This window comes from Mixophyes fleayi, assembly GCF_038048845.1.
Source record: "Mixophyes fleayi isolate aMixFle1 chromosome 1 unlocalized genomic scaffold, aMixFle1.hap1 SUPER_1_unloc_2, whole genome shotgun sequence".
In the NCBI taxonomy this organism is placed as follows: Eukaryota; Metazoa; Chordata; class Amphibia; order Anura; family Limnodynastidae; genus Mixophyes; species Mixophyes fleayi.
Genome location: NW_027445876.1, coordinates 196675 through 222125, shown reverse-complemented (window position 1 = coordinate 222125; position 25451 = coordinate 196675). Strand labels below are relative to the sequence as shown.

The 25451-nt window shown below is 50.8% G+C and overlaps 1 protein-coding gene across 1 annotated transcript; it reads right to left on the bottom strand.

Annotated features, from left to right (window-relative positions):
- Positions 1–7919: 7919 nt before the first annotated feature.
- On the bottom strand, positions 7920–20378 carry MOGS (mannosyl-oligosaccharide glucosidase). The gene is made up of 5 exons (XM_075193657.1): positions 20269–20378; positions 15749–16087; positions 15325–15542; positions 13680–13861; positions 7920–9954 (listed from the first exon to the last, which is right to left on the bottom strand). Exons 2-5 carry the CDS (start codon positions 16077–16079, stop codon positions 8220–8222), a joined length of 2466 nt encoding a protein of 821 aa, XP_075049758.1. The 5' UTR covers positions 16080–16087; positions 20269–20378; the 3' UTR covers positions 7920–8219.
- Between the last annotated feature and the right edge of the window lie 5073 nt (positions 20379–25451).

Genomic DNA, 25451 nt, shown 5'->3' with positions numbered 1-25451 from the left:
GTGTTTCGGCATTGTTCTTCCTGGAGCAGTGTTTCGGCATTGTTCTCCCTGGAGCGGTGTTTCGGCATTGTTCTCCCTGGAGCGGTGTTTCGGCATTGTTCTCCCTGGAGCCGTGTTTCGGCATTGTTCTGCCTGGTGCGGTGTTTCGGCATTGTTCTACCTGTACCCTGTAATTCTCCTGTAGCGGTGTTCCGGCATTGTTCTGCCTGTACCCTATATTCTCCCTGTAGCAGTGTACCGGCATTGTTCTACCTGTAGTGGTGTTCCGGCATTGTTCTGCCTGTACTCTGCATTTTCTGTATTCTCCCTGGAGCGGTGTTCCGGCATTGTTCTGCCTGTAGCGGTGTTCCGGCATTGTTCTGCCTGTACCCTGTGTGCTCTCTGTAGCGGTGTTCCGGCATTGTTCTGCCTGTACCCTGTATCCTCCCTGTAGCAGTGTACCGGCATTGTTCTACCTGTAGCAGTGTTCCGGCATTGTTCTGCCTGTACCCTGTATTCTCCCTGTAGCAGTGTACCGGCATTGTTCTACCTGTAGCAGTGTTCCGGCATTGTTCTGCCTGTACCCTGTATTCTCCCTGTAGCAGTGTACCGGCATTGTTCTACCTGTAGCAGTGTTCCGGCATTGTTCTGCCTGTACCCTGTATTCTCCCTGTAGCAGTGTACCGGCATTGTTCTACCTGTAGCAGTGTTCCGGCATTGTTCTGCCTGTACCCTGTTTTCTCCCTGTAGCAGTGTACCGGCATTGTTCTACCTGTAGCGGTGTTCCGGCATTGTTCTGCCTGTACTCTGTATTCTCCCTGGAGCAGTATTCTGGCAATGTTCTCCCTGTAGCGGTGTTCCGGCATTGTTCTGCCTGTACTCTGTATTCTCCCTGTAGCAGTGTTCTGGCATTGTTCTGCCTGTACCCTGTAATCTCCCTGCAGCAGTGTTCTGGCATTTTTCAACCTGTAGCCGTATTCCGGCATTGTTCTGTCTGTAGCAATGTTCTGGAATTGTTCTGCCTGTACCCTGTATTCTCCCTGTAGCAGTGTTCCGGTATTGTTCTGCCTGTAGCGGTGTTCCTGCATTGTTCTGCTTGTAGTGGTGTTCCTGCATTGTTCTGCTTGTAGCAGTGTTCCGGCATTGTTCTGCCTGTACCCTGTATTCTCCCTGGACCGGTGTTCCGGCATTGTTCTGCCTGTAGCGGTGTTCCGGGATTGTTCTGCCTGTTCCCTGTATTCTCCCTGTAGCCAATGTTTTCCCTATAGCCATGTTCCGGCATTGTGCTGCCTGTTCCCTGTATTCTCCCTGTAACGGTGTTCTGGCATTGTTCTGCCTGTACCCTGTATTCTCCCTGTAGCAGTGTTCTGGCATTGTTCTGCCTGTACTCTGTATTCACCCTGGAGCGGTGTTCCGTCATTGTTCTGCCTGTAGCAGTGTTGTGGCATTGTTCTGCCAGTAGCGGTGTTCCGGCATTGTTCTGCCTGTTCCCTGTATTCTGCCTGGAGCGGTGTTGCCGGCATTGTTCTCCCTGGAGCGGTGTTTCGGCATTGTTCTCCCTGGAGCAGTGTTTCGGCATTTGTTCTCCCTGGAGCGGTGTTTCGGCATTTGTTCTCCCTGGAGCGGTGTTTCGGCAATGTTCTCCTTGTAGCGGTGTTCCGGCATTGTTCTGCCTGTACTCTGTATTCTCCCTGTAGCAGTGTTCTGGCATTGTTCTGCCTGTACCCTGTAAACTCCCTGCAGCAGTGTTCTGGCATTTTTCAACCTGTAGCCGTATTCCGGCAATGTTCTGCCTGTAGCGGTGTTCTGGCATTGTTCTGTCTGTAGCAATGTTCTGGAATTGTTCTGCCTGTACCCTGTATTCTCCCTGTAGCAGTGTTTCGGCATTGTTCTCCCTGGAGCGGTGTTTCGGCATTGTTCTGCCTGTAGCGGTATTCCGACAATGTTCTACCTGCACCCTGCAGTCTCCTGTAGCGGTGTTTCGGCATTGTTCTTCCTGGAGCAGTGTTTCGGCATTGTTCTCCCTGGAGCGGTGTTTCGGCATTGTTCTCCCTGGAGCCGTGTTTCGGCATTGTTCTGCCTGGTGCGGTGTTTCGGCATTGTTCTACCTGTACCCTGTAATTCTCCTGTAGCGGTGTTCCGGCATTGTTCTGCCTGTACCCTATATTCTCCCTGTAGCAGTGTACCGGCATTGTTCTACCTGTAGTGGTGTTCCGGCATTGTTCTGCCTGTACTCTGCATTTTCTGTATTCTCCCTGGAGCGGTGTTCCGGCATTGTTCTGCCTGTAGCGGTGTTCCGGCATTGTTCTGCCTGTACCCTGTGTGCTCTCTGTAGCGGTGTTCCGGCATTGTTCTGCCTGTACCCTGTATCCTCCCTGTAGCAGTGTACCGGCATTGTTCTACCTGTAGCAGTGTTCCGGCATTGTTCTGCCTGTACCCTGTATTCTCCCTGTAGCAGTGTACCGGCATTGTTCTACCTGTAGCAGTGTTCCGGCATTGTTCTGCCTGTACCCTGTATTCTCCCTGTAGCAGTGTACCGGCATTGTTCTACCTGTAGCAGTGTTCCGGCATTGTTCTGCCTGTACCCTGTATTCTCCCTGTAGCAGTGTACCGGCATTGTTCTACCTGTAGCAGTGTTCCGGCATTGTTCTGCCTGTACCCTGTTTTCTCCCTGGAGCGGTGTTTCGGCAATGTTCTCCTTGTAGCGGTGTTCCGGCATTGTTCTGCCTGTACTCTGTATTCTCCCTGTAGCAGTGTTCTGGCATTGTTCTGCCTGTACCCTGTAATCTCCCTGCAGCAGTGTTCTGGCATTTTTCAACCTGTAGCCGTATTCCGGCAATGTTCTGCCTGTAGCGGTGTTCTGGCATTGTTCTGTCTGTAGCAATGTTCTGGAATTGTTCTGCCTGTACCCTGTATTCTCCCTGTAGCAGTGTTCCGGTATTGTTCTGCCTGTATCGGTGTTCCTGCATTGTTCTGCTTGTAGCAGTGTTCCGGCATTGTTCTGCCTGTATCCTGTATTCTCCGTGGATCAGTGTTCCGGCATTGTTCTGCCTGTACCCTGTATTCTCCCTGTAGCAGTGTTCCGGTATTGTTCTGCCTGTAGCAGTGTTCCGGTATTGTTCTGCCTGTAGCGGTGTTCCTGCATTGTTCTGCCTGTACCCTGTATTCTCCCTGTAGCGGTGTTCCGGCATTGTTCTGCCTGTAGCGGTGTTCCGGCATTGTTCTGCCTGTTCCCTGTATTCTCCCTGTAGCCAATGTTTTCCCTATAGCCATGTTCCGGCATTGTCCTGCCTGTTCCCTGTATTCTCCCTGTAACGGTGTTCTGGCATTGTTCTGCCTGTACCCTGTATTCTCCCTGTAGCAGTGTTCTGGCATTGTTCTGCCTGTACTCTGTATTCACCCTGGAGCGGTGTTCCGTCATTGTTCTGCCTGTAGCAGTGTTGTGGCATTGTTCTGCCAGTAGCGGTGTTCCGGCATTGTTCTGCCTGTTCCCTGTATTCTGCCTGGAGCGGTGTTGCCGGCATTGTTCTCCCTGGAGCGGTGTTTCGGCATTGTTCTCCCTGGAGCGGTGTTTCGGCATTGTTCTCCCTGGAGCGGTGTTTCGGCATTTGTTCTCCCTGGAGCGGTGTTTCGGCATTTGTTCTCCCTGGAGAGGTGTTTCGGCATTTGTTCTCCCTGGAGCGGTGTTTCGGCATTTGTTCTCCCTGGAGCGGTGTTTCGGCATTTGTTCTCCCTGGAGAGGTGTTTCGGCATTGTTCTCCCTGGAGCGGTGTTTCGGCATTGTTCTCCCTGGTGCGGTGTTTCGGCATTGTTCTCCCTGGAGCGGTGTTTCGGCATTGTTCTGCCTGTAGCGGTGTTCCGACAATGTTCTACCTGCACCCTGCATTCTCCTGTAGCGGTGTTTCGGCATTGTTCTCCCTGGAGCAGTGTTTCGGCATTGTTCTCCCTGGAGCGGTGTTTCGGCATTGTTCTGCTTGTAGCAGTGTTCCGGCATTGTTCTGCCTGTACCCTGTATTCTCCCTGGACCGGTGTTCCGGCATTGTTCTGCCTGTAGCGGTGTTCCAGCATTGTTCTGCCTGTTCCCTGTATTCTCCCTGTAGCCAATGTTTTCCCTAGAGCCATGTTCCGGCATTGTGCTGCCTGTTCCCTGTATTCTCCCTGTAACGGTGTTCTGGCATTGTTCTGCCTGTACCCTGTATTCTCCCTGTATCAGTGTTCTGGCATTGTTCTGCCTGTACTCTGTATTCACCCTGGAGCGGTGTTCCGTCATTGTTCTGCCTGTAGCAGTGTTGTGGCATTGTTCTGCCAGTAGCGGTGTTCCGGCATTGTTCTGCCTGTTCCCTGTATTCTGCCTGGAGCGGTGTTGCCGGCATTGTTCTCCCTGGAGCGGTGTTTCGGCATTGTTCTCCCTGGAGCGGTGTTTCGGCATTGTTCTCCCTGGAGCGGTGTTTCGGCATTTGTTCTCCCTGGAGCGGTGTTTCGGCATTAGTTCTCCCTGGAGCGGTGTTTCGGCATTGTTCTCCCTGGAGCGGTGTTTCGGCATTAGTTCTCCCTGGAGCGGTGTTTCGGCATTGTTCTCCCTGGAGCGGTGTTTCGGCATTGTTCTCCCTGGAGCGGTGTTTCGGCATTGTTCTCCCTGGAGCGGTGTTTCGGCATTGTTCTCCCTGGAGCGGTGTTTCGGCATTGTTCTCCCTGGAGTGGTGTTTCGGCATTGTTCTCCCTGGAGCCGTGTTTCGGCATTGTTCTCCCTGGAGCCGTGTTTCGGCATTGTTCTACCTGTACCCTGTATTCTCCTGTAGCGGTGTTCCGGCATTGTTCTCCCTGGAGCAGTGTTTCGGCATTGTTCTCCCTGGAGCGGTGTTTCGGCATTGTTCTGCCTGGTGCGGTGTTTCGGCATTGTTCTACCTGTACCCTGTATTCTCCTGTAGCGGTGTTCCGGCATTGTTCTGCCTGTACCCTATATTCTCCCTGTAGCAGTGTACCGGCATTGTTCTACCTGTAGTGGTGTTCCGGCATTGTTCTGCCTGTACTCTGCATTTTCTGTATTCTCCCTGGAGCGGTGTTCCGGCATTGTTCTGCCTGTAGCGGTGTTCCGGCATTGTTCTGCCTGTACCCTGTATGCTCTCTGTAGCGGTGTTCCGGCATTGTTCTGCCTGTACCCTGTATCCTCCCTGTAGCAGTGTACCGGCATTGTTCTACCTGTAGCAGTGTTCCGGCATTGTTCTGCCTGTACCCTGTATTCTCCCTGTAGCAGTGTAACGGCATTGTTCTACCTGTAGCAGTGTTCTGGCATTGTTCTGCCTGTACCCTGTATTCTCCCTGTAGCAGTGTACAGGCATTGTTCTACCTGTAGCAGTGTTCCGGCATTGTTCTGCCTGTACCCTGTATTCTCCCTGTAGCAGTGTACCGGCATTGTTCTACCTGTAGCGGTGTTCCGGCATTGTTCTGCCTGTAATCTGTATTCTCCCTGTAGCAGTGTTCTGGCATTGTTCTGCCTGTACCCTGCATTCTCCCTGCAGCAGTGTTCTGGCATTTTTCAACCTGTAGCCGTATTCCGGCAATGTTCTGCCTGTAGCGGTGTTCTGGCATTGTTCTGTCTGTAGCAATGTTCTGGAATTGTTCTGCCTGTACCCTGTATTCTCCCTGTAGCAGTGTTCTGGCAATGTTCTCCCTGTAGCGGTGTTCTGGTATTGTTCTGCCTGTAGCGGTGTTCCTGCATTGTTCTGCTTGTAGCGGTGTTCCTGCATTGTTCTGCTTGTAGCAGTGTTCCGGCATTGTTCTGCCTGTACCCTGTATTCTCCCTGGATCGGTGTTCCGGCATTGTTCTGCCTGTAGCAGTGTTCCGGTATTGTTCTGCCTGTAGCGGTGTTCTGGCATTGTTCTGTCTGTAGCAATGTTCTGGAATTGTTCTGCCTGTACCCTGTATTCTCCGTGGATCAGTGTTCCGGCATTGTTCTGCCTGTACCCTGTATTCTCCCTGTAGCAGTGTTCCGGTATTGTTCTGCCTGTAGCAGTGTTCCGGTATTGTTCTGCCTGTAGCGGTGTTCCTGCATTGTTCTGCTTGTAGCAGTGTTCCGGCATTGTTCTGCCTGTACTCTGTATTCTCCCTGTAGCAGTGTTCCGGTATTGTTCTCCCTGTAGCAGTGTTCCGGTATTGTTCCGCTTGTAGCAGTGTTCCGGCATTGTTCTGCCTGTACCCTGTATTCTCCCTGGATGGGTGTTCCGGTATTGTTCTGCCTGTACTCTGTATTCTCCCTGTAGCAGTGTTCCGGTATTGTTCTGCCTGTATCGGTGTTCTGGAATTGTTCTGCTTGTAGCAGTGTTCCGGCATTGTTCTGCCTGTACCCTGTATTCTCCCTGGATGGGTATTCCGGCATTGTTCTGCCTGTACCCATGTTCTCCCTGTGCCTACGTCCTGGCACTACTCTGCTAGTACTGTTATAGCACTGTGCTTGTTGTGTCCGTTCTGTTCTTAAGGACCATCTGGAAGATGTGGGGCATTGCTGAGTGCCCGTGTCTCCAGCTCCTCTTAAGGATATGTTGGGTTCCCACTTTTAAGGAGTAATACAATCTAAATATAGTAAAGTAGGTTATATAACCAGTCCTGGAAACTGTAGCATTCCTAGAATAGGTCATTTTCTCCTATGTTCTTCATATCACCTTCTGAAGGTGTGGTTGATCCTACAGATATCTGGTAGATATGTACCTGCAGTGTGTTTCTATTGCTGGATCTGCGTCCCCTTACTTTCATACATAGCCAGCTGAGCTGTAATATGAGTGTTCCAGCCATATTATAACATTACAGAGGTGCTGTGTCCCGCAACTGTAAATATATCAAACTCTTACAGATCGGCCCGTTTTGCATATATTACGCATATTTAAGCCCTAATAAAAACTCCATTGAAGTGATGTCTGTCATTAAACTCTTTTTTATAGGACGCTCTTGTGAGCAGAGTCTTCTTGTTTCGGTTTGTACTATTATGTCATGTCTGTGTACCTCCTAAAAACAATACAGCACTACGTACAATGATGGAGCTTTATAAATACCGGATAATAATGACAGAATTTGGCTGTGAGTTTTCTAAGACAAATCTCATGCTCACTGAAGATGAATGACAGCAGAGTACGTTTTCCATGCCACCTCTTACTTTGTCTCAATGGTAAACTCATACGACCCTGGTCTATTGGGGGACACAGCAGAGGAACATTATCTTCTCTACCAAATCACAAAACCACTTCTAGTACCCTTTCTGGTTCCAAGTCACTGCTGAGTGGTCACCCCAATCACTTCTGTACTCACCTTGTTATAAGGATGAGACCACAACTAGGGGGCCACATTAAGCATTTATTTATTCTCTTATATTTAATATCTACCATGAAGCTCCTGTTGACAGGGATTGCTGAGGGGCAATTGTCTGGCCACAAATTGTAACTTGTACAGCTAGGTGCAAGACATTGGCCTCTTATAAGAACATGATCGTAGAGAGATTAAGACTGGAAACAGCTTCAGTTCCAATATCTTCACGTCCGATGCCTTTAAATGTTTATTATGTAATAGTTGAGGCCCTGGTGTATATTATGTAACATGCTAGAGGTGCTACAGCCATTGCCATGAGAATCCAGGGAACCACCACACGGAAATTAGGTAATATGGAAAACTACTGTGTTGCTTTTGGAGACATTACTGATAATGACTAGGAAACAACTCGTGTAGTAAGGTAACCACAGATACGGCATTTCAGCATAATATGTGGCATTTATCGTATACTGGTAATGATGGGGCTGGAACGTTATATTCATGTGCATAAACTGGATTTTCCATCTTATTTGTTTATTATTAGATCGGATAATTGTCCGGTTGGTCACATGAAAAACCACCTTTATCCTACTTTAGCGAGTCAGCTCTGGGATATTTGAAAGTAAAATACCAGACACACATGGGAGAGGGATGGGAGGTTTTATTTCATCACACGTGTACAAAGCAGAGCTTGTGCCTGAACCAGCCGGGCACAGATGACACGGATGGAGGATTCTTGTACCAAGCATCTCTTCCTGATGAGAGATGGTTTAATCTGAGCTGGATTTCCAGCAAATGACCACAGTATGAACACAGAATCAGCTGCCCTGCACGGTCTCTTTACTTTGCACACCAGTGCAATTGAAGAATTGTCATTGCTGTCTGAGACACATTTCATAACACTGTCCCACTGCCAACACCCCCCAGTTAAACTGCTGCCTTCTTAGTATTCTTCTGCCATGACGAGGACAACTAGGGAGCTCCAGCCCGTGAATGGGAAGCAGCCTTGTCCACGCCCTGTTTGGTCATTATACTGCTCCCATAAGTAACCAGTTTCCTTGTATTGTCTGTATAGATTAGCTACAAGGTTCACCCTCAGCTCCCTGTACAAACTTGCAGCTCTATTCTGGTGTGGACCTTCTATTTGGCCATATTTATGCAATGCCCTCAGCACCAGGTAGTTCATATTAATCCATATGGGTCCCCTCCAGTAGGGAAGATCATGCTCTGTGTTACGTTGCATGTACAGGGAGCTGCTCTTAGACAGGGAGCGTATACCATACGGGGTCCAGAGCTTGTCAGCATCTCTCAAATCTTCTAATAGGTGTCCAAGCCGAGGAGAGTTAGGAGATAATATCTGTAGGAGGAAGGGGAACAGGGATACGTACCCCAGAGCTCTCACAAACTGCAACTTTGGGGGTTTTCTCACAACTCTTATTAACCCTGGCGGAGATACTGTCTGGGAATTCTGTCCAGTAACTGCTCGTGGTCGCTCCCTTTCCAAGACCACACGCTGCGTGTGGTTCCCATAATCTGCATATGCTCCAAGTTTCTCAGCCCAATGGAGCTGGTCCAGTAAAGAATTGTCCGAAAGCGCCATCTGAGACTCCTTATATCGACTTCCATCTTCTCCTAGTAACTTGCATATGTCAGCCATCACTTCGGATGCCAAAGCCATCCAGCAGCGCAGGTCCACATGACGCTCATCATCAGATGGATGTGATGCCCTTGGATAATCATCCAGGCCAGATGTCAAAGTCTTTGGGTTTAAAAAACGTACAGTGTCCTTGTCCCGACCCCGCCAGCGGTACGTATATGGTAGAGGTCCATTCTGAGTCTCATTGAACCAGTTATACCAGGTCTGCAAACGAGGAAAGGCAAGACGAAGAAACCGCAACCCTTCTACACCAGCATCTTTACTCTCCAGTAGCTGCCGCAGGGCCAGGAACAGAGTTGGTGGATTGGCATTTTCATCCCACTGAATGACAAACTCAGCTGGCACTTTGCTGCGAGACTCGGGGCCCAGAATCTGTTCCCGGGGTATCCAACCATCTGCGTTCATTAGGTCCAGCCAATGACTCAGAGACTGCCAAGCCAGAGTGGGGTTCCATCGTGCAATGAGCAACAAGTGGAAACCCTCATCCCAAAGGAAACCACGGGGAAAGAAAGAGCGAGACGGGACTGCTGTGTAAAGGGGAGATGGTGGATAGGCAACAGGTTCTGGGTTGTGTTGGGACTGGATTAATGAGCTACCATAGAAATAGCCCATCCCACCCAACATGTTTGAGAGAGCAGCTTGAGAAAATGCTACCTGTTCTGGGATGAATCCTTTCTCCTCCAGTTGAAAAGTCTTCTGAAAATGCTCTGCCATATTTCTCCTGTGCTTTTCCAACTCAGTGGTCAGAGCCCTGCCCGATAGGGAAACTGGGCGCTGTAGGAAACTGTCTGATTCAAAGAGCATCTCAATCTGGAAGGGAAGGTACATGGTGACTTGGTGAATTACAAGCTGTGAGTGATCCGATCCAGGTTGAGGAGGTGGGCGGTAGGTATCGAGGCCAAAATAACGTTGCTTGTTGCCAGACCCACTAGAAAGATGAGTGAAGCGATTGCTCATACTGCTACGCACAACGTCTGTGATGTGATGAAGACCATGGCAAACTGTGACGAGGTGGTTATAGCTGTGAGAGGAGAAGAAATGATTAAATTCAATGACTCATCAAGGAAATAACAAGAGATTACATGGGCAGTTAATCAGAAAGTGAAAGAGAAAACACATAATCGGGGACCCAGAACTGCAGAGAAGTGTTATATCTGAAGAAATGCTGCAGAGGAGCCATCATATCTACTACCTGACCCAGTGCTGCAGAGGAGCAGCCATATCTACTATCCAATTCAATGCTGCAGAGGAGCCATCATATCTACTACCACCTCTAAATTACTTAAGTGGAATGTCTGCAACCGCTTCTCCAGACACCTCTTGTACAACTCCCTACTGGACCCTCTCCAATCCGGTTTCGGCCCCCTCCACTCCACTGAAACTGCCCTGGCCAAAGTTACTGATGATCTTCTCTCTGCTAAATCCAGGGGTCTCTTCTCCCTGCTTATACTCCTGGACCTCTCCGCGGCCTTTGACACTATGGACCACCTCCTACTGTTGCAGACCGTTCTCTCTCTCAGCCTCTCTGGCTTTGTCCTCAATTGGTTCACCTCATACCTCACAAACCACTCCTGTCTCTACGTCTGGTTCTTCCTCCTGCATCCTCACTCTAGGAATCTCTCAGGGCTCTGTTCTCGGCCCTCTTCTCTTTTCGCTCTATACTACCTCCCTGGGTGCTCTCATCTCTTCCGTCGGTCTCCATTATCACCTATACGCTGATGACATTCAACTCTACATCTCTTCTGATCTTTCCTCCCCTCTCCTTTCTCGTATATCTAACTGTCTCTCCAACAGCTCCTCTTGGATGTCCTCACACTTTCTCAAAATTAACATTGCTAAAACTGGAGTCATTGCCTTCCCACCTTCTAGATTCTCATCCCACCATGATCTCTGTATCATCGTTAACACCACCACCATCTCTTCTGTCCTTCAACTCTGCCTGGGCGTCACCTTCGACTCATCCCTCTCTTTTGCCCCCCACATTCAATTCTTACCCAATCCTGTCACTTTCAACTACGCAACATTGCCTGCACCCGGCCCTTCCTATCTCAGGATGCCACTAAAACTATTGTCCATGCACTCATTTCCTGTCTTGATTACCATAATCATCTTCACACCGGCCTCCCCCACTGCCACCTCGACCCCCTTCGATCTATATTCAACGCGTCTGTGAGACTCATCTTCCTCTCCCAACGCTCTTCTTTTGCCGCCCTTCTCTTCCTTGCTTTACACTGGCTCCCTTTCCCCTACAGAATCCTTTTCAAGCTCCTCATCTACAAGGCCCTCTCCCACTCCACTGCCCCATATATCTCCAACCTCCTCTCCATTCACACTCCCTCCCGTTCCCTGCAATCGGCCAATGACTATCGTCTCTCCTCCACTCTGATCACCTCATCCCACTCCAGAATCCAACACTTCTCCCGTGCTGCCCCCATGCACTTGAATGACCTCCCTCGCTCTATTTGGCTGTCTGCGCAGCTTCAAACAGCATGTAAAACTCACCTCTTCCTCAAAGCCTTCCAGCCATCCTCCTAACAATCTCTCCAGGATTGTTCTCATCTCCTCTGTCTTCCTGGCCCTTTATTCACTCCTCCTGCGCTATATCCCTTCTACTCACTCACCTCCGTGCCTGACGTCTGTTTGCCCTCCCTTTAGGATGTAAGCTCTTACGAACAGGGCCCTCTTCCCTCCTGTCTATATACCTATTCTTCTGTTCCACCCCTTACTTCAATAGCCATGCCTAGAGCTTCTGAAGTCTTTGTATTACTCGTTTATCTTTCTGTACTGTTTTACCCTGTATGGTCTACTCTTTGGATTGTGTACAGTGCTGCGGAAATCTCTAATAATAATAATACCTGACCCAGTGCTGCTTGGGGACAGTCATATCAACTACAGAAGGAGTTTTGCAGAGGGTCAGCGAGTTGCTGTGGGTCTCTGTGCTGCGGACCAGCAGCCTTGGTATGTCAGGACGAAAGGTCCAGTATCCTATGCATCCTCCTACTGACTCCAAACCTCTGCATTAGGACTCCACTATTTTAATCCTTTTGGATTAAACTAGCCTCTGCTGTGGACATGATTGGTAGTCTACTCTACAGGTCAGTTTGGAATGCCAAAATATAATCAATGCACATTTTCTGGCTCTTTCAGTAAACAGTGGAGATAACAATGATTGTGATTCATTAACTATTTATAGGTTTAGTCCCTAACGTTGTGTATTGTCTGTAAACTGTTGGTGTTTTAGAGATTGACTACATCAGTATACAAGGACCTCCTGGGCCGCTTGAGGTAGATGAGTAGCACCTGTACCCATGCCAGCAGGATTATTTCTGGACATCCCCAAAAAATCTCTGGATACAGAGACCACTCGACCAGATTTATAATTGTTCATTTCCGAAACTTAGATGGCTGATATGTTTGGAACAAATCACTTTGCCCACCAGAGTCTGAGATGTCTCATTCAATGAAAATGACTCTAGAAAGGCTGAGTATGGATTTAATCAAGGACCTGGCACAGGCACGTTCCATGATGGCAATAAAGGGTGTGTTTGGGCCCTCCAGGAACAGAATAAGAAGACAAGAAAAACAAAGCAAGGACTGAGGCATGTCAGCTTGGTCTCTGGCATGGCCTAGAGGGTATCCTAATCCCTTGAGGGTGCTGACTGTGGGCAGTTAATAGCTGTAGATAATTTATTCTAGCATTTCACACATAAGTGACTGCCATGTAGGTGGGAGGCTTAGCACCTCTTAGCTTAGTTGTGACCTCCTGAGGGTCAGACATCATACAAACATAAGGAGAGGGTTTTGAACACTGTTCCGCTGTGCTCTTTAATCGGGTAAGCTATAAACTCACTAAACCCCCATGAAATACCCCCTAAACTATGAGGACAGGGCAAGCAGAGACCACCTTCCTGTATAGAGGTGGTCTCTGAGGTCCAGGGAGACCAGGTAACATGTCCCAGCTGGACTGCAGAAGGCAGCGCACAAGATGTATCTTTGTCTGGTTTGCTGGATTCCCCTTGTGCAGAAGGAGAGGTCCTCTGTGTATCCAGCCTCTACTAGACCAGTGCAGATGAAATGCTGGACCCGGTGGGTCCTCTAGCTCCAAGCAGGGGTGTTTTTAACTGGCCTAGCATGATTCCTTCCTTAGACTGTGGTTGGATGGAGAAGGCGAGTGTGACAGAATGGGCTTATTCCGCACACTGCTTGTAGGTCTTACTGCAGTCTATCTGGGTTTCCTTCCATCTGATACTGACCACTCCTAATGGCGTCACCCACAGACTGCGAATCCCAACTGTACAATACTTGTAGAAGGACAATGCTGCCTCCACCTGGCTCCTTCTCTGCCACTGCTTACTTCTGGCTGTTGTCTGTAGCTGCTGCAGCGCCTCTTTGCTGCTCTCAGTGAAAACAAAATGTACAGCTGACTACCACATGCATGGGGTGAAAGCGGGTTGTTCAGGACAGGAAGACCAACAACGAGGATCCTCTCATCACCCCAGGTAGACAGGCACTGTGCCCATCTCCACTGGACCAGGGGAGCATGAGGGGTCAGCGTCCTCTTAGGGTGATACATAACCCACCACCTGTAGCTCACTGCTAATGCCATCAGCGTCATCTGTGGGTGCATTATTTGGATTAGTTAATTATACTGATTATCCTGAAATCTATTTTATATCATGTTAATTATGGATAGTGATCTCTTTATTTCAATAGGTTACTGGAATTATTTCTGCAGGGACTGAATACCTTATGTTCCCGTCTCCTCCTTCTGGTTTAGGAAACCGGAGAGTAAATCCCCCTAGTTCCTCTGATGTGCCAGTCACGTGACTCAGGTGACCTCTTCCATCCATGTGGGGTGTCAGAGATCCTTGACCATCTGTAGCGACATAAAACAGGAGGGAGACCAACCGCCCCGGGGAAGATGGATCCTGAGGGGAGAGGACGTCAGAATTACAGTTCTGTATAAGGAATGGAGAGCGGAGCTACAGTCATCACCTACGGAGAGGACGGTATTGGCAAGTCCGGCAACCACACTTATCTGGAGGCTGACTTATTAGATGCACAGCAGGGGATGAGGCTACATGTCTAATGCTTCTGGTACAGACCAGGTTACTGGTCTGACCCTGTGTAACGCTTCCCGGCAAAGTACACGTTACCCCGTCTGACCCCGTGTAATGTTTCATCTAGATCTGGCCTTTTCTGGGAAACCATCTTGCTATCGGTTTATATATATGATGGTTATACTGTCTGTGTATATTTGGGCCTGTGCTGACTATGACTACTTGCATACGATATACAGTATTTCTTGTAAGTTATATGTTCTTTATGTGGGTGTTGGTGCTCTCCACCAGCAATCAGAAATTCTATTTATTTTCACTCTCCGGAGTGGGGCGTCTTCTGGAGGTGGATACCTTGTGGCGTCTTCTGGAGGTGGATACCTTGTGGCGTCTTCTGGAGGTGGATACCTTGTGGCGTATTATTGTGTGCCTCGGATGCCCTAAGCCTAATCTTTCTATTGGCTGGAAAACACTTTATGTTCACTATTGTAACAGGCTGTAACACTTATTTCAATGACCACTCTATTAGGTACACCTTTCTAGTACCGAGTAGGACCCCCCTTTGTCCCCACAACAGCTGCAATCTTCGTGGTCGGGATACAACAAGGTGCTGGAAACATTCCTTAGATTCTGGTCCATGGTGACCTGAGAGCTTCTGCTTGATGCACATTCATACTGTGAATCTCATGTGCCGCCACATCCCAGAGGTGCTCTATTAGATTGAGATCTGGTGGCTGGAGGCCATTGGAGTACACTGACCTCATGGTCATGTTCCTGGCACCAGCTTGAGGTGACGTGTGATCTGTGACATGGTGCTTTATCTAGTAGCCATTAGGTGATCAGTAGACTGACCATAAATATGCACATGGTTAGCAAAAATAGGTAATTTGTGGCATTTAAATAATGTCCAATAAATAATGACAACTTCTTCCCTGCTGGAATTTCCTGTGACCTACAGATTAGGCCCAAATCTAATCCGTTTCTGAGGTTTAGACCCAGCAGCCATTACCACCGCTCTGCCCGCTACCCAGCAGCTCTGGTCAGTGTGATAGGCCAGGGGGGATCCATCCACAGCAACCCTGATCCATAGGAAGAGGTCAGGGGTACCAGCCCAGGTGCAAGAAAGGTAACAATGGCAAAGTAAGCCCAGCCGATTCCCAGCAACAACGTCGTAGGCGCTACGGAATATGCTGGTGCTATATAAATAAATGATGATGATAGGCGGTCCATCCTGTCACAATAATCCTGGAGGGTAGATTGTGGACACTAAAGAGGGTTACAATGAGGAAATATAGACTATGAAACGTATTACATTTTTAGGTAATTTTCCTCACCTCTGGGCTCCCCGAAATTCTCCAGCTCCAATCGCCACCATGCTGGCCTCCGGGTCTCTTCACAAACTCTGTGTGCAGAGTGTACCCTTTATCCTTGATCTCCTGTACTCCAAAGTTCACTCCATCGTGCATAAGCCAGCCGTATCGGGCCAGACCGTCGCTCTGCTCGCACGTGTGACGTAGAGAGGGGGTTCCCGACTGAGAGATCCACATTAATCCTGGTAACACAGAGAAAGAAAGGAATGGTGGGTGATTGTATAATTATAACATCAATAATTACACATGGTTGTTCATGAACTATTCGAACGTGCGCTCCATAGCCCACGGGGAAGGGGGGAGACAAGCTCGCAGGAAGCATGCACTGAGGGTTATGAACTATTCCTAAGTAATAAGTCACAAAAACAAGATCTGTGTGGTACTGTACCTGTGACTACAGAACGTGGACTCCGTGTCTTCATGCCGAAGTACACCTGTGGTCTGTAGGACCCCCAGAACAGGGACGGGGATACAGCGGGGGAGCTGCTACTTGGTGGCAGGATTCGAGGTGAGGGATGTAGGGTCAGCGGCCTCATAGCCTGACTCCATTTCACGTAACTGAACCAGAAAGCACTTAGACCTACAAGGCATGAAGAGATGACCACCAAGACAACACTGTTCGAAACAATGTTCCGTCTCGGGGCTGGAGGAGCAGGTCTTCTGGAGGAAGGAGGAGAACGCTGCTCTGAGCCACCATGACGCCTCCGCTCCTGTGTCATTCTGCGGACTAGAGAAGCACGTGGTTTACTTAGGGTTAGGGTTTACTTAGTGATACAATCACCCCCACAGGAGACAGGACATTTGGGTACAGCTGAAGGACCCCACCCATCCATAAGATAACCCTTCCTATACCACTGAGGATAGAGTAGTATAAAAGCCAGCAACAAACGCACTGAAAACAACAATCATCAGCAAGAAACAATAAAGAAAAGAAGAAAAAATAATTATACTGAGTGTTGTCTGAAGTCTCTAACTTTATATTTAATGTATATTTTTTAACCAAAGTGAGAGATTGGAGAATATATCATGGATAGTGTGTGAGGGAGAGGACGACAGCGGGGATCAGAGAGAGAGAGAGAGACAGTGGGGGTCAGAGAGAGAGGGACAGTGGGGATCAGAGAGAGAGAGAGAGAGAGAGAGAGGGACAGTGGGGATCAGAGAGAGAGAGAGAGAGAGAGGGACAGTGGGGATCAGAGAGAGAGGGACAGTGGGGATCAGAGAGAGAGAGAGAGAGAGACAGTGGGGATCAGAGAGAGAGAGAGAGAGAGACAGTGGGGATAAGAGAGAGAGAGAGAGGGACAGTGATGATCAGAGAGAGAGAGAGAGGGACAGTGATGATCAGAGAGAGAGAGAGGGACAGTGGGGATCAGGGAGAGAGAGAGGGACAGTGGGGATCAGCGAGAGAGGGACAGTGGGGATCAGCGAGAGAGGGACAGTGGGGATCAGAGAGAGAGGGACAGTGGGGATCAGAGAGAGAGAGAGGGACAGTGGGGATCAGAGAGAGAGAGAGGGACAGTGGGGATCAGAGAGAGAGAGAGGGACAGTGGGGATCAGAGAGAGAGAGAGGGACAGTGGGGATCAGAGAGAGAGAGAGGGACAGTGGGGATCAGAGAGAGAGAGAGGGACAGTGGGGATCAGAGAGAGAGAGGGACAGTAAAGGTCAGAGAGAGAGAGAGAGAGGGACAGTGGGGATCAGAGATAGAGAGGGACAGTGGGGATCAGAGAGATAGAGAGGGGGACAGTGGGGATCAGAGAGAGGGGGACAGTGGGGATCAGAGAGAGAGGGACAGTGGGGATCAGAGAGAGAGGGACAGTGGGGATCAGGGAGAGAGAGAGAGGGGGACAGTGGGGATCAGAGAGAGAGGGGGACAGTGGGGATCAGAGAGAGAGGGGGACAGTGGGGATCAGAGAGGGGGACAGTGGGGATCAGAGAGAGAAGAGGGACAGTGGGGATCAGGGGGAGAGAGAGAGGGACAGTGGGGATCAGAGAGAGAGAGAGAGGGACAGTGGGGATCAGAGAGAGAGAGAGAGAGAGGGACAGTGGGGATCAGAGAGAGAGAGAGAGGGACAGTGGGGATCAGAGAGAGAGAGGGACAGTGGGGATCAGAGAGAGAGAGAGAGAGACAGTGGGGATAAGAGAGAGAGAGAGAGGGACAGTGGGGATAAGAGAGAGAGAGAGAGAGAGGGACAGTGGGGATAAGAGAGAGAGAGAGGGACAGTGGGGATAAGAGAGAGAGAGAGAGAGGGACAGTGGGGATCAGAGAGAGAGAGAGAGGGACAGTGGGGATCAGAGAGAGAGAGAGAGGGACAGTGGGGATCAGAGAGAGAGAGAGAGGGACAGTGGGGATCAGAGAGAGAGAGAGAGGGACAGTGGGGATCAGAGAGAGAGAGAGAGAGAGAGAGGGACAGTGGGGATCAGAGAGAGAGAGAGAGAGAGAGGGACAGTGGGGATCAGAGAGAGAGAGAGAGGGACAGTGGGGATCAGAGAGAGAGAGAGAGGGACAGTGGGGATCAGAGAGAGAGAGGGACAGTGGGGATCAGAGAGAGAGAGGGACAGCGTGGATCACAGAGAGAGAGAGAGGGACAGTGGGGATCACAGAGAGAGAGAGAGGGACAGTGGGGATCAGAGAGAGAGGGACAGTGGGGATCAGAGTGAGAGAGGGACAGTGGGGATCAGAGAGAGAGAGAGGGACAGTGGGGATCAGAGAGAGAGAGAGGGACAGTGGGGATCAGAGAGAGAGGGACAGTGGGGATCAGAGAGAGAGGGACAGTGGGGATCAGAGAGAGAGAGGGACAGTGGGGATCAGAGAAAGGGACAGTGGGGATCAGGGGGAGAGAGGGACAGTGGGGATCAGAGAGAGAGAGGGACAGTGGGGATCAGAGAAAGGGACAGTGGGGATCAGGGGGAGAGAGGGACAGTGGGGATCAGAGAGAGAGAGGGACAGTGGGGATCAGAGAAAGGGACAGTGGGGATCAGTGAGAGAGAGGGACAGTGGGGATCAGAGAGAGAGAGGGACAGTGGGGATCAGAGAGAGAGGGACAGTGGGGATCAGAGAAAGGGACAGTGGGGATCAGAGAGAGAGAGGGACAGTGGGGATCAGAGAAAGGGACAGTGGGGATCAGGGGGAGAGAGGGACAGTGGGGATCAGAGAGAGAGAGGGACAGTGGGGATCAGAGAAAGGGACAGTGGGGATCAGTGAGAGAGAGGGACAGTGGGGATCAGAGAGAGGGACAGTGGGGATCAGAGAAAGGGACAGTGGGGATCAGGGGGAGAGAGGGACAGTGGGGATCAGAGAGAGAGAGGGACAGTGGGGATCAGAGAAAGGGACAGTGGGGATCAGAGAGAGAGGGACAGTGGGGATCAGAGTGAGAGAGGGACAGTGGGGATCAGAGAGAGAGAGGGACAGTGGGGATCAGAGAGAGAGAGAGGGACAGTGGGGATCAGAGAGAGAGAGAGGGACAGTGGGGATCAGAGAGAGAGAGGGACAGTGGGGATCAGAGAGAGAGAGGGACAGTGGGGATCCGGGGGAGAGAGAGGGACAGTGGGGATCACAGAGAGAGAGAGAGGGACAGTGGGGATCAGAGAGAGAGGGACAGTGGGGATCAGAGTGAGAGAGGGACAGTGGGGATCAGAGAGAGAGAGAGGGACAGTGGGGATCAGAGAGAGAGAGAGGGACAGTGGGGATCAGAGAGAGAGGGACAGTGGGGATCAGAGAGAGAGGGACAGTGGGGATCAGAGAGAGAGAGGGACAGTGGGGATCAGAGAAAGGGACAGTGGGGATCAGGGGGAGAGAGGGACAGTGGGGATCAGAGAGAGAGAGGGACAGTGGGGATCAGAGAAAGGGACAGTGGGGATCAGGGGGAGAGAGGGACAGTGGGGATCAGAGAGAGAGAGGGACAGTGGGGATCAGAGAAAGGGACAGTGGGGATCAGTGAGAGAGAGGGACAGTGGGGATCAGAGAGAGAGAGGGACAGTGGGGATCAGAGAGAGAGGGACAGTGGGGATCAGAGAAAGGGACAGTGGGGATCAGAGAGAGAGAGGGACAGTGGGGATCAGAGAAAGGGACAGTGGGGATCAGGGGGAGAGAGGGACAGTGGGGATCAGAGAGAGAGAGGGACAGTGGGGATCAGAGAAAGGGACAGTGGGGATCAGTGAGAGAGAGGGACAGTGGGGATCAGAGAGAGGGACAGTGGGGATCAGAGAAAGGGACAGTGGGGATCAGGGGGAGAGAGGGACAGTGGGGATCAGAGAGAGAGAGGGACAGTGGGGATCAGAGAAAGGGACAGTGGGGATCAGAGAGAGAGGGACAGTGGGGATCAGAGTGAGAGAGGGACAGTGGGGATCAGAGAGAGAGAGGGACAGTGGGGATCAGAGAGAGAGAGAGGGACAGTGGGGATCAGAGAGAGAGAGAGGGACAGTGGGGATCAGAGAGAGAGAGGGACAGTGGGGATCAGAGAGAGAGAGGGACAGTGGGGATCCGGGGGAGAGAGAGGGACAGTGGGGATCAGAGAGAGGGACAGTGGGGATCAGGGGCAGAGAGGGACAGTGGGGATCAGAGAGAGAGGGACAGTGGGGATCAGAGAGAGAGAGAGGGACAGTGGGGATCAGAGAGAGAGAGGGACAGTGGGGATCAGAGAGAGAGAGGGACAGTGGGGATCAGAGAGAGAGAGGGACAGTGGGGATCAGAGAGAGAGAGGGACAGTGGGGATCAGAGAGAGAGAGGGACAGTGGGGATCAGAGAGAGAGAGGGACAGTGGGGATCCGGGGGAGAGAGAGGGACAGTGGGGATCAGAGAAAGGGACAGTGGGGATCAGGGGGAGAGAGGGACAGTGGGGATCAGAGAGAGGGGGACAGGGGGGTATTTGGGGACTAATGTCGGGACAATCGGGTGCCCGGGCCCCACATACCGGCAGCGCTCTGTGATTGGCTGATAAGTGAAACGCGGAAGTGACAGATGACACGTGTACGACACCCAGCACGATGTCCGCCATCTTGGTGCTCTCAGTTGCTAGGTTCCCGGAAGCTGCCTCTGTTTGCCGGATGTGAGAGGCCATCTTTGTACACCCAGAGAAGCCGCTCTTACTGCGCATGCGCCGTACACCCCGCGCCCTAATCCCCAGTCTGTCTGTCACGTGAGTACACCCACAGGAGGAATATTACTGAGGGACAAGTATAACCCATCACCAGACCTTCCCCTGTGCTTGTCACCCTAGGGTGTGTAACCTCTGTCCTCCATCACCAGGCCTTCCCCTGTGCTTGTCACCCTAGGGTGTGTAACCTCTGTTCCTCCATTACCAGGCCTTCCCCTGTGCCTGTCACCCTAGGGTGTGTAACCTCTGTTCCTCCATTACCAGGCCTTCCCCTGTGCTTGTCACCCTAGGGTGTGTAACCTCTGTTCCTCCATTACCAGGCCTTCCCCTGTGCTTGTCACCCTAGGGTGTGTAACCTCTGTCCTCCATTACCAGGCCTTCCCCTGTGCTTGTCACCCTAGGGTGTGTAACCTCTGTCCTCCATCACCAGGCCTTCCCATGTGCTTGTCACCCTAGGGTGTGTAACCTCTGTCCTCCATCACCAGGCCTTCCCATGTGCTTGTCACCCTAGGGTGTGTAACCTCTGTTCCTCCATTACCAGACCTTCCCCTGTGCTTGTCACCCTAGGGTGTGTAACCTCTGTCCTCCATCACCAGGCCTTCCCCTGTGCCTGTCACCCTAGGGTGTGTAACCTCTGTTCCTCCATTACCAGACCTTCCCCTGTGCTTGTCACCCTAGGGTGTGTAACCTCTGTCCTCCATCACCAGGCCTTCCCATGTGCTTGTCACCCTAGGGTGTGTAACCTCTGTTCCCCCATCACCAGGCCTTCCCATGTGCTTGTCACCCTAGGGTGTGTAACCTCTGTTCCTCCATTACCAGACCTTCCCCTGTGCTTGTCACCCTAGGGTGTGTAACCTCTGTCCTCCATCACCAGGCCTTCCTCTGTGCTTGTCATCCTAGGGTGTGTAACCTCTGTCCTCCATCACCAGGCCTTCCCCTGTGCCTGTCACCCTAGGGTGTGTAACCTCTGTCCTCCATCACCAGGCCTTCCCCTGTGCTTGTCACCCTAGGGTGTGTAACCTCTGTTCCTCCATTACCAGGCCTTCCCATGTGCTTGTCACCCTAGGGTGTGTAACCTCTGTTCCTCCATCACCAGACCTTCCCCTGTGCTTGTCACCCTAGGGTGTGTAACCTCTGTCCTCCATCACCAGGCCTTCCCCTGTGCTTGTCACCCTAGGGTGTGTAACCTCTGTTCCTCCATCACCAGACCTTCCCCTGTGCTTGTCACCCTAGGGTGTGTAACCTCTGTCCTCCATCACCAGGCCTTCCCCTGTGCTTGTCACCCTACGGTGTGTAACCTCTGTTCCTCCATTACCAGGCCTTCCCATGTGCTTGTCACCCTAGGGTGTGTAACCTCTGTCCTCCATCACCAGGCCTTCCCCTGTGCTTGTCACCCTACGGTGTGTAACCTCTGTTCCTCCATTACCAGACCTTCCCCTGTGTCTGTCACCCTAGGGTGTGTAACCTCTGTTCCTCCATTACGAGAGGTTTTTGAGTGGCTCTTCCATGTATTTAAGGCAGGGAGGGCTTAGCCTCCTTGCCAAGTATAGCGTTCAGTTCCTGGTTCCCGCTCCTGTGTATTGTGCTATTGCTGGATTGATTTTCTGTGTGTGACTTTGGCTTGTTTCCTGGACTGTGATCTGTTGCTGGAGGCCCTGACCTTTTGCTTGTGACTCGGTTATCCTTGTTTTCTGCTGGCCCTGACCCTTGCCTGAACCTCATCTCACTACCTGCTTCTGTCTTTGGACCCCGGCTTGTTCCTGACCACGCTTATCTCCTGTCATCGCCCTCTTTACCATACTACGGTGATATTCATAAGCTTGCACTAGGCTGAGTTTAAGACCTGACGGGCATCTGAATACCTGTGAGCGTAACAAGCTCTACATCCTGTTCTGGAAGCTTATGATAGTCAGATGTTAGTCGTAACAGGTGTGTAATCCCTGTGCTTGTCACCCTAGGGTGTGTAACCTCTGTCCTCCATCACCAGGCCTTCCCCTGTGCTTGTCACCCTAGGGTGTGTAACCTCTGTTCCTCCATTACCAGACCTTCCCCTGTGCTTGTTACCCTAGGGTGTGTAACCTCTGTCCTCCATCACCAGACCTTCCCCTGTGCTTGTCACCCTAGGGTGTGTAACCTCTGTCCTCCATCACCAGGCCTTCCCCTGTGCTTGTCACCCTAGGGTGTGTAACCTCTGTCCTCCATCACCAGGCCTTCCCCTGTGCTTGTCACCCTAGGGTGTGTAACCTCTGTTCCCCCATCACCAGACCTTCCCCTGTGCTTGTCACCCTAGGGTGTGTAACCTCTGTTCCCCCATCACCAGGCCTTCCCCTGTGCCTGTCACCCTAGGGTGTGTAACCTCTGTTCCCCCATCACCAGGCCTTCCCCTGTGCCTGTCACCCTAGGGTGTGTAACCTCTGTTCCTCCATTACCAGGCCTTCCCCTGTGCTTGTCACCCTAGGGTGTGTAACCTCTGTTCCTCCATTACCAGACCTTCCCCTGTGCTTGTCACCCTAGGGTGTGTAACCTCTGTCCTCCATTACCAGGCCTTCCCCTGTGCTTGTCACCCTAGGGTGTGTAACCTCTGTTCCCCCATCACCAGGCCTTCCCCTGTGCCTGTCACCCTAGGGTGTGTAACCTCTGTTCCTCCATTACCAGGCCTTCCCCTGTGCTTGTCACCCTAGGGTGTGTAACCTCTGTTCCCCCATCACCAGACCTTCCCCTGTGCTTGTCACCCTAGGGTGTGTAACCTCTGTCCTCCATCACCAGGCCTTCCCCTGTGCCTGTCACCCTAGGGTGTGTAACCTCTGTTCCTCCATTACCAGACCTTCCCCTGTGCCTGTCACCCTAGGGTGTGTAACCTCTGTTCCTCCATTACCAGGCCTTCCCCTGTGCTTGTCACCCTAGGGTGTGTAACCTCTGTTCCCCCATCACCAGGCCTTCCTCTGTGCTTGTCACCCTAGGGTGTGTAACCTCTGTTCCTCCATTACCAGACCTTCCCCTGTGCTTGTCACCCTAGGGTGTGTAACCTCTGTTCCCCCATCACCAGGCCTTCCTCTGTGCTTGTCACCCTAGGGTGTGTAACCTCTGTTCCTCCATTACCAGACCTTCCCCTGTGCCTGTCACCCTAGGGTGTGTAACCTCTGTTCCTCCATTACCAGGCCTTCCCCTGTGCTTGTCACCCTAGGGTGTGTAACCTCTGTTCCCCCATCACCAGGCCTTCCTCTGTGCTTGTCACCCTAGGGTGTGTAACCTCTGTTCCTCCATTACCAGACCTTCCCCTGTGCTTGTCACCCTAGGGTGTGTAACCTCTGTCCTCCATCACCAGACCTTCCCCTGTGCTTGTCACCCTAGGGTGTGTAACCTCTGTCCTCCATCACCAGACCTTCCCCTGTGCTTGTCACCCTAGGGTGTGTAACCTCTGTTCCCCCATCACCAGACCTTCCCCTGTGCTTGTCACCCTAGGGCGTGTAACATCTGTTCCTCCATCTCCATTATCAAACCTTCCTCTGTATTTGTCACCCTAGGGCGTGTCGATCTCCCATCTGTTCAGGGCAGATTTGGTGCCACTGACTCCCAGACGTCACGCTGAGCTCAGGAATTTGGCATCTCTTGACAAGTGATGAACACAAATGTGTCTCCTATTATTTTTACCTTTTACTATTCCCCCAAATGATTTGCAGATTTACAGAGATTTATCCTACACTTCACTTTGGGGCTAAGCTGGGAACCCACACAAAAATAATCTCATCTTCATTATCCCACCACACTCCCCTGATTTTCTACTTGGGACGTAACCGGAAGCATTAAATGTAATGTCCGGTGATCGGATGCTCCGGCGGACCTCTGCCTACAAGTTGGGCATCATCTCCAAATAAGGAGCATTCCAGCAGAAGTGGGTAGGAAATGGACTACCTTTGAGGACCACTGTATAGCTCCACAGGAACATACCGTTTTCTCAATTTATAATATGCTAATTGAGAATCTTTATGGTACATTGCTGCACTATTCAAACTTGTGGGAAAGTCTTTAGATTGTAGAGATACAGTTCAATGTGCCTCCCAGATGGGAACACATGTCCTGTCTGGTTGAGTAAGATGATGCATCCAGGTGACCCAAACTCCTGCTGTGGATCAAATACAGGCTCACCTCTCCGCATTTGGCTGGAGTGCCGAAGAATCACCCCTTTGCGGCGCAAGATTAAAAACTCTGCAGCCAAGATAATGGGAGACATTGGTCCATTGGAGACTGACTTCTGATTACCCAACCTAGAATACATCCCGAAACCTCAATACAAGAAATCGCTGCTCAAACATCTATATAATGCTGCAAAAGTCGTGACCCTGTACACTGGAAATCCTCCTCTCCCGCTAGCCTGAGAGATATGAGCATTGCTGAAATTGCTGTGTTGATTTCCTGACAATATGGTTACGCTGGTTAGAATTCAAGGAGAATCCCACCTAAAGATCTCTGGTGGAGTGGCCATGGCTCCAATTTAAATTAGTTCTAAATATCTGTGATAGTGAATCTTGGAGTCACAGGACACTGACCAGTTAGGCGAGCAATGTTTTCATCATAACGCCCTTCTAGATGGCCTTCTGTTGAGCATACCATTCAGGGACTAAAGTCTCTCAAGACCCCCCAGTCCTCTTCTGTCTTCTGCCCCAGTATGTGCCCGCTCCCTCCCAAACAAAATTTATGATTGTCTACCTATTTAATTGAGCTGGTTACGTTTTTTGGTTAAGAAAAAGTGATGAGTGCTGGAATAGGTCATCTGTGCACACATTGTTCTTATGTGCTTTTATTGCTAAATAAATAAAGATTAAAGAAACAAAACCCACCAGTAGGAGTCGTCAGTGACACACGGTTACTGGCAGTAAGAGGTATCCCGGGACACAGCAGGTCACCCTAGTCTGACACATGAATTCCTAAGAACTCAGAGACATGAACTTATTAAGTGTAATTTAATATGGAAAATAAAGCCACAATGCTTAAGATGAAAA

Excerpts from the sequence above, each read along its gene's own strand:
- MOGS (XM_075193657.1), bottom strand. The coding sequence starts at position 16,079 with ATGACACAGGAGCGGAGGCGTCATGGTGGCTCAGAGCAGCGTTCTCCT. Across the intron at positions 15,543-15,748 it reads TCCACGTTCTGTAGTCACAG|GATTAATGTGGATCTCTCAG; the intron begins GTACAGTACCAC and ends CTGTGTTACCAG. Across the intron at positions 9,955-13,679 it reads GGAGGAGACGGGAACATAAG|CTATAACCACCTCGTCACAG; the intron begins GTATTCAGTCCC and ends CTCCTCTCACAG.